At 43.7% G+C, this 9,383-nt stretch overlaps 1 protein-coding gene across 1 annotated transcript; it reads left to right on the forward strand.

Annotated features, from left to right (window-relative positions):
- Nucleotides 1-843: 843 nt before the first annotated feature.
- Nucleotides 844-2,712, forward strand: cpn2 (carboxypeptidase N subunit 2). Its single transcript, XM_004078722.4, has 2 exons — nucleotides 844-995; nucleotides 1,079-2,712. Exon 2 carries the CDS (start codon nucleotides 1,085-1,087, stop codon nucleotides 2,645-2,647), a length of 1,563 nt encoding a protein of 520 aa, XP_004078770.1. The 5' UTR covers nucleotides 844-995; nucleotides 1,079-1,084; the 3' UTR covers nucleotides 2,648-2,712.
- The last annotated feature ends 6,671 nt before the right edge of the window (nucleotides 2,713-9,383 follow it).

Here is a 9,383-nt window from a genome sequence, read left to right on the forward strand (position 1 = left end):
ATTCATCCATCCATTCATCCATCCATCTATCCATTCATCCATCCATCCATCCATTCATCCATTCATCCATCCATCCATCTATTCATCTATCCATCCATCCATCCATCCATCTATTCATCCATCCATTCATCCATCCATCTATCCATTCATCCATCCATCCATCCATCCATTCATCCATTCATCCATCCATCCATCTATTCATCTATCCATCCATCCATCCATCCATCCATCTATTCATCTATCCATCCATCCATCCTCTCAACCTTCTTTGTCCCTCTCAGGGTTACTGGAATACCAGAGTCCGTTCCGGCTGCTGTTGGGCAAAGACGAGCTTCACTCTGTCAGCATGAGTTTTTTATGAAATCATTTGGGACCAGCTTCAACCACACTCGTGTTGGGGAATGTATGCTCAGTTTATGCTGCATGATCAGCAGGTCAAGATTACAATGAAATATTGTGTGAAACGGTTTCTTTAGTTTTTTATGAATTGCTGTGTTTTGTCCAAGTATGTTGTGTTGGAAAAACTCAATAAAGAAACAACTTTGTTTGGATGTGAGTCCCTCTAAAAGAAGAAAAAACACACACATCAAACTGGACATAAAGAAAACAGGGACATCTGCTGGATATCTTTACGTGCTGAAAAATTCACAATTAAAAACATTTATTCTGTTTTGCATATGTCATGCATATGTCCTAATTATTTTTATCTATTTCTAAAGAAAGAACAAGCATATGTTAAAAGTCCATCCAGTTTGGATGGACTTTAGACAGATCTCCGTTTGTGAGCAGGTTAGCAGAAAATAGCACAGAATGTGCTCACAACATGATTAAACTAGCTAACTGATGAACGTATCAGAGACACAGCTGTGTGCTCGTCCAAAGGTTTTGGTCTTACTCAACCAGGGCTTGTTTGCTTTTTGCTTGAGTTAAAAGTTTCCTTTCAGAGCTGTGGGATCGCTGACACTCTTTCAACTGACTTCAGAGGGAATTTTATTGTGAGTTTTGCTCATGGTTTAACATCTGTGTTGTAGTTTTGAACGTGTTTCCACTGTGGTCTAACTGTGGGCCCCTGTTTCAGTTCCAAATGGCTAAAGAATGGCTCCTGGCTCTGCTCCTGATGCTGCTGGCTCATCAGGAAACCAGAGGCGAGCGCCTGGCGTCGTGTCCAGACTGGTGTCAGTGTTTCACTCCGGCTCAAATGTTGTGTGCCGATCCCAGGATGGCAGATCTACCCAGAAATGTTTCGGCAGAGGTCAGGGAGGTCATTGTGATGACGTCAGCTGTCCGCTACCTGTTCACCAACACTTTCCAGGACAGTCCACACCTCACCAAGCTTGTTTTTCTGAACAATGATCTGCGTAGTGTCCACTCGAGGGCACTGGAGACGTTAACAGAGCTGCAGGAGCTGGAGATCAGTGGGAACCCCTTGCTGGAACTATTACTTCCAGGAACTTTTTCAAAGCAGGAAAGGTTGCTTCATCTTAAGCTGAACTTCAACAAGTTTGCAATAGTTCCTCCTGTTATTTTTGATTCTTTGAAGCAGCTGGAAACTTTGCAAATGAGGAGTAACAACATTTCATCTTTGTCTCCGTTTCTATTCATGAACCTGCAAAAGCTGCAGGTTCTTGACTTGTCTCATAATAATCTTTTGGAAGTGACAAAAGACACATTTGCTGGTCTGCTAAATCTGCAGATTCTGAGAATTAACAGCAACTGTTTGAGCAATCTGACTGCTGACATATTCCACAGCGTGTCCCAGCTCTCTGAGCTTCACTTGGAGGGGAACAAGATCACAGAACTGAAGGAAGGCACCTTCCAAGTGCTAACAAAACTGAAGGTGCTGAACCTGCGTAGGAATTTTCTGTCAGTCTTCACTGATGGAGTGTTTGGATCTGAGATTTCACCTCTGACAGAGCTGAATCTGCAAGACAACATGCTGACAGAAGTGTCTCCTCTGAGCCGCCTCTCCTCAGTCACACACCTCATCCTGTCATTTAACCAGCTGACCAGCCTCCAAGAGAACCTTCTTAGAAACAACACTGCACTAGAGAACCTGGACCTGTCCGGGAACCAGATAACCATGGTTCCAGAAACCATCTTTAATGATCTGGTCAGCATCAGAACCATCAGTTTTCACAAGAACAACCTAAGCCAGGTGGATGCCTCTTTGTTCAGGGATCAGGCATTTATTCAGAGGCTCGACCTGTCAGAAAACCAGCTGAAAACTCTTACCGTGGGTTTCTTTGATCATTTTTTCCCTGTGCACACAGTGAGGCTGCATGGAAACCCCTGGAAGTGTGACTGTCACTTGTGGTACCTCCACGACCAGCTGCTTAACAGCAGTCGGAAAGTGGAGATGCTGAACAGGATCCAGTGTGAAAGCCCACAGTTTCTGAGGAAGCGGCCGGTGGTCTCCGTGGACAAACAGGAGCTGCTGTGTCACCTGTCTGCAAGTGGGACGGAAGGCAGCAGGTGCAGCCTGCAGGAATCTGATGAAACAATGACAATTAGATGTAAAGTGGACAGGTGCTCTCAGAAGACAGTGAAGGTCCAGTTCCAGGATGAGGAGGGCAGCTTTCAGGAGTTTATTTTGAAAAACGAGTCTGCAGTTTCACATTGCAGAAATGAAACAACAGCGTTGAAATGATGAAGACCGTTGTGGATGAATGTGTCTTCCTCAGGGTCTGTTCTGTAACAGAACATGGGGGGGGGGGGGGGGGTCGGGGGGGGTCTCTGACTGTCCATCAAAGCTGCAGCCCAAAAGGTAAAAACTCCAATCAGATCGGTGAACCAGGGGGTCTTGTGGTGTGGAGGGGCAGTTTGTGTTAACTGGCTGATGAATGTAATCAGCGAGCAGATATTTAATAGTTTGCCATCTAAAAAATGTCAATAAAAGATACCTTCTTTTCTTTGAAGATGCTTTTTTCTCCCTTTATGTCTGAACCAAACATTTTTAATGGATCATCTTTGCGTCATTTCATCCTCTGAAGGATTTACTGGTCCTGTGTGTATTTTCCTTTGAGAGCGGCTTCAAAATAAAAGCTTTTCTGTGATGCTGCAGGTTTGAGGCCTCTGCCTCTACAGAACATTGAGCAGACATTTAGAGGGGTCTCTTAGGACAACCAGTATAGTTGCTCAAAGATGGCAGCATGAAAACATGAAGACATGGGATCGCGTGATGCTGTAGTATCGCGAGACCCAGCGAGACGAGTGTGGTGAGTCGACTTGGCGGCGCGTAAGCATTTGAACAAACATTTTCGATCTTGTTTCATTTTTCCGCCATATTAAAACATTTCCTGCTAACTAACATAACCTGTTAAGAGTATTAAGCTTCTGTCAGCCTGGAGGACCTGGAGAATTTCATCGACGAGTGTTTTAATACCTGCAACATGGTGAAGCCCAGAACCGCCACCACCACCCCCTCCGCCAAGCGTGAACGGCCTGAGGACTCTCCCGGGGCTGTGTCCTCTCCAGGCAGCGGAATGAGCGATATCCTGGATTCGATTGACAAAAAGCTCTCCAGCTTTGATGGCCGCCTCAATCTGCTGGAGATCCTCCATAGAGAATTTCAAGGTCTGCGGGAGTCTCTGGAATTCAGCCAGCAGCAGGTGCGGGAGCTCGCAGCGGAGAACCAGGCCCTCAGAGAGACCGTGAAGACCCTGAGCAGTGACACCGCCCGTCTCTCCGAGGAGAACCGATCCATCAAGGAAACCCTCCTGGATCTTCAGTCGAGGAGCATGAGGGACAATCTAGTGGTCGCGGGGGTTCCAGAGGAGGTAGGAGAAGACCCCGAAGCCACCGTGAGATCCTTTTTACAGGTCCACCTGAAGCTCCCCAAGGAGGAGGTGCAGAAGATCTCCTTCCACAGGGTTCACCGCCTCGGAGGAAGAAGGTCCGACCACCAGCGCCCGCGTCCTATTGTGGCTAAATTCGAACATTTCAAACAGAAGGAGTTGGTGAAGGGCCGCGGACGGGAACTGAGAGGCACGCATTACAGCGTTAATGACCAGTTCCCGGCAGAAATCCTCCGTAGAAGGAAGATCCTGTTCCCGCTAAGGAGGAAGCATCTTGCTGCTGGTTCGAGAGCGATTGTGGCCGTTGACAAACTTTACGTGGACGGACGGCTGTTCCGGGACCCGGAGATCACCCCCTGGCTGTGCTGAAGGCTTTCAGATCCGCGCTGAGAACATCTGCGCTGCCCAGAAGAAACCCGCTAAACTTACTTCAATGAATGGAAAACCGGATCATCAATAATCCACACCTCGATCGCAGGAAAACAGTCTTTTTTTTTTCTTCGTCACTTCAGTCCCACTGATGTTTCTATTGTTGTTTTGTTGTTGTTTTCGTTTTCCCTTCTATCTCTTTTTTTCTTTCCTTTACTCTCCCCCCCCCCTCTCCCCCCTCATTATATGTAAATCACCTGGAAGCAACTCATCCTCGGTAAGTATTTATTTATGCACGGAACGGGCGCGCGCACACACAAGCGCACACAGGGGCGTGCACATGCGATCCCGCACACACACGCCGACATACTGCAATCACCTCACACAGGCTCTCATAGGACGCACGCGACACGCAGCTCACATAGCCAGAAAACGTTCACGCGCACAGCGCTTCTCAAATGCGGGCACGCGCACACGGACTGGCACACAAGCACTACTTAGCTTTACACCTTTTCAGTCAGAGCAGTTATGAACAGTCTTAACATCGTTAGCTGGAATGTGCGTGGACTTGGCTCTGAGCCAAAGAGACTGAAAGTGTTAAATCACCTGGATGGTCTAAAAGCAGATATAGCTCTACTGCAGGAGACCCATTTATCAGATTCTTTGAATCACCTTATGTGCTGCTTACAATTTCCAGTTATATACTCTGCCAGTTACAACTCCAAACAAAGAGGAGTTGCTGTTTTAATTAATAAAAATCTTAATTTTACTCATAAGGATACAGTTACTGACCCAGAAGGCAGATTTGTAATCATTAATATATCCATTCAGAATAAGGACTATTGTATAGTGAGTATTTATGGTCCTAATGTTGACGACTCTTCCTTCTTTCACAGATTCTTCACCTCACTCTCAGTTCACTCTGACTCCACAATCATTATAGGAGGAGACTTCAACCTTGTTTTGGACCCTGAACTTGACAGACTCAGCACAGCAGCAAACCAGCGTACATGGCGGTCTGCAAGTATTCTAAAGCAGTACATGAATGATCTGGGTCTCTGCGACGCGTGGCGCTCATGTCACCCAAGCACTAAAGGGTTCACCTTTTTTTCTCCAGTTCACTATTCACACTCCCGTTTAGACTATTTATTAATCAGTAACTCTCTTTTAAAAAATATTCAAAGCTCCAATATCCATCCAATTATTATCAGTGATCATGCACCAGTCTCTGTAAACATTTCTAGGGAAAAATCCACACCCTCTGGTACAACCTGGAGGTTTAATACGTCTCTGTTAAAGGACCAGGAATTTCTTGAATTCTTTAAAAAAGAGTGGGCAACCTTCTTAGACTTCAACAATACTCCAGACATCCCACCGTGCGTTCTTTGGGAAGCAGCAAAGGCAGTCATGAGAGGGAAAATCATTTCTTATTCAACGCACAAAAAACGCAAAGAGAAAGCAGATTTATTAGAATTAGAAAATAAAATCAAAACCCTGGAGACTGCTTATGCTGCTTCTGCACAGGAACACATTCTGGGAGATCTGAAAAATTTAAAGCTGCAGTTAAATGACATCATTAATAAACAAACACAATTTCAAATACAAAGGCTACGACTTGAAAGATTTGAAAACTCTAATAAATCTGGCAAATTTCTGGCTAATCAGCTTAAAATTAACAGAGAAAAATCATCAATCACCTCTATTATGGACCAAACAGGAAATGTCACCCATGACCCGGTCAAGATTAATAACGCATTTGAAAACTTTTATAAAAACCTGTACACACCGCAGATCAATCCGTCAGAGCAAAGTATTGACTCATTTCTTAATAATGTAAACCTACCCAGGCTAAATGAGGATCAAATCACAAACTTAGATTCTCCGCTCTTGCCGTCTGAACTTCATGAAGCTCTGTTACTTATGCCCAATGGTAAAGCACCAGGGCCTGACGGCTTTCCTGCTGAGTTTTATAAAGAATTCTGGGAACAACTGGCACCAACATTTTATAAAACTGTCACATCTATTAATGAGAGCCAATCAATGCCACCTAACATGAACTCAGCCAACATAATTCTTCTTCTAAAACCAGACAAAGATCCCACTAGTCCAGGGGTCGGGAACCTTTTTGGCCAAGAGAGCCATAAACGCCACATATTTTGAAATGTAATTTCGAAAGAGCCATACAATAATGTAGTGTCCCTTTCCCACACTGAGGCACGGAGACTTAACCTCTTTTAAGGTTCTTTATTCTGATTACTGCAGACCGCAACAAACGCCGAACAATTAATTCAGCAACTCCTGAATCTCTCTCGCCGAGACGAGAGCGCTTCTCCCAACTTTATATCCACCTCCTCCCGCTGCAGCCCTCCCCTTTCCCTTATTCGGCCCATAGCTGAACCCCATTGGTCCAAACTACCTAACAACAGGCTGAGCGACAGAACTGAGGGCCAATCAGATCTCTGCTTGATCGATGCGTTCCATGAACTCCAGAACTTTTAACGCGGCCCAACAGCCATCCAACTCAGTCCGCGACAATATGTTTAAAACTAAAATACAAGTGAATGTGTGCATTTGATGTAATTTCAACATTTTTAAAGTACAATAAGTCTGTGGATTCTTTTTAATAACATTGTTATGCTGTTTCTAATAAATGATGAGTATTTCTCGTGGTAGTTTTGCTGATGGTCTAGTCTGGTTTACTTGGTGAGTTTCTGCTTCATGCAGGCGTTGAGACTTTAAACGTGATCTTAGGTTGGTATGAATGTTTTGTAGATGTGAGACAGACTGCTCACATGCGGACCTGGAGCCAAACACACACTCACACGCTGCAGTGAGTGACGGGCAGCGGGTTTTACGTTTTTACCATCCCTGCGCGATTCACCTGCTGCCTGTCCCCACAACCCCTCACCCCCACCCTCTGCTTTCTCCCTCACACATCCCGTCCCCGCATCTGCGCGCTCTTTCTCAGAGACGGGAGCGCGCAGTTTTAGGCACGGCAATTCACAGGTTTCCGGGTGGTACAAACTCTGTGAATTAATAGACAATTTTAAACTTATACTAGTGCTGGCGCAGATTTGTCTCTCTAAGCACCGCTACTACTGCGCGCCTCTGCCATCGCATCGCGCACGAGAAGGACTGGTCTAATGAAGAAAAAAAAATTTGAATTAAAGATTTGTCTGCGAGCCACATGTGACCATCAAAAGAGCCATATATGGCTCGCGAGCCATAGGTTCCCGACCCCTGCACTAGTCCTTCAAGCTATCGCCCCATTTCTTTAATCAATGCAGATGTAAAAATTATCTGCAAAGCACTAGCACAGAGAATAGAAAAAATCACTCCTCACATAATTCACTTCGACCAGACTGGATTCATCAAAGGCAGACACTCGGATGATAATGTCCGTAGACTAGTTAATATAATAGACTTTGCCACCATTAAAAAACAGGAAATGACGGTATATCGCTGGATGCTGAAAAAGCCTTTGACAGAGTTAATTGGAAGTTCCTTATTGCTGCCCTCCATAAGTTTGGTTTTGGAGAAGCATTCATCAATTGGATCAAAATATTATATCACAACCCCAATGCATCAGTTAGAACTAATAAACAGACTTCAAACAGGTTTTTTCTTGGAAGAGGAACCAGACAGGGCTGCCCACTCTCTCCTTCTCTTTTTGCTATATTCATTGAGCCTTTAGCTGCAGCAATAAGACAGAATGAGAGCATTATAGGAATAAAAACCAAACACAGCCATCATAAAATTAGTCTTTATGCGGATGACATATTACTGTTTTTAAGGAATTTACATTCTGTAAATGAAACAGCAATGATCATAAATGAATTCTCCTCCATATCAGACTATTCCATTAATTGGAATAAGTCTGTTTTATTACCACTCAACAGGAATATGGAACAAAGACTCACAATTCCAGTTAAAACAGGAAATATCAAATATCTGGGTATCTACTTTTCCCCCAAACTATCAGAACTGGTGCAGCTAAACCACACCCCATTACTGAAAAGCATACAGGACGATCTAACACGCTGGACCAACCTGCCTCTGTCCCTTATGGGCAAGGTAGCCACGGTTAAAATGAAAATCTTACCCAAGGTTAATTATCTCTTCTCAATGATTCCCACACAACCGCCATTAAAATGGTTCAAAACATTAGACTCATCCATATCAAGCTTTCTATGGAACAACAAACCTGCAAGAATTAGTCTAAAAACTTTAAAATCTGCAAAAAGCTGTGGAGGATTAGAACTACCTAATTTCCACAAATACTTTCTTGCAAATAGATTACAATATATCTTAAAATGGTTAAAAAATAATCCAGAAACCAACTCATGGTTAGACTTGGAACAGGTGTTATGTGGAAAGATCAACCTGTCACAGCTACCATTTATTAGCCAAACAGTTAAAAAACAGGATTGTTTCAAAAGCATTAATATAAATGCCACCTTAACAGCCTGGTGGGAATTTCTCAAAATATCAAAATCATCAATTCAACCGTGCAAAATGACACCCATCTGGAACAACCCGGACATCCTTATTAACAAAAAAATGATTCACTTCCCAGCTTGGCAAGCAGGGGGCATAAAACAACTAGAGCACGTAATTATTGATAGAAGATTCATAACCCCCCAGGAACTTCAAGACAAACATGGAATAAATAACTTCTTGGAATATCAGCAACTTAAATCAAGTATTACTAAAAAGTATAAAATTAAAGACGACGATTTAAAGCTACCAGATGTAGTTACCACTCTGATTAATTTTTCAATGAATAGAACTCTCTCCAAAATATACAAACTTTTATGTAATTTAGATAACAATATTGCCCTTCCAACAAAAAAATGGGATGCAGATTTGAGCATCAGCACAGATGAAAGCTTCTGGTCAGAACTTTGTCTAAACACCTTTAAACTGACAAAAAGTCCAAATCTGCAGCTAATCCATCTCAAAACTCTTCACAGAATTTACTACACTGGACAGAGGATGTTCAAGATGGGTCTCAGTAACTCAGACATTTGCGAGCACTGTGATAATAATCTACCCGACAGCTACATGCACGCACTGTGGTTCTGCACTCCTGTCAGGGCTCTCTGGCAGCAGGTATGTGCCGATTTATCAGTCTGGCTTAAGGTTTCAATCACTGCCTCACCGTCACTTTGTGTGCTTGGTGACATGAGTGCCATCGATATAGAAGAAGGATTAGCATCT

This window comes from Oryzias latipes, chromosome 17 (assembly GCF_002234675.1).
Source record: "Oryzias latipes chromosome 17, ASM223467v1".
Taxonomy (NCBI): Eukaryota; Metazoa; Chordata; class Actinopteri; order Beloniformes; family Adrianichthyidae; genus Oryzias; species Oryzias latipes.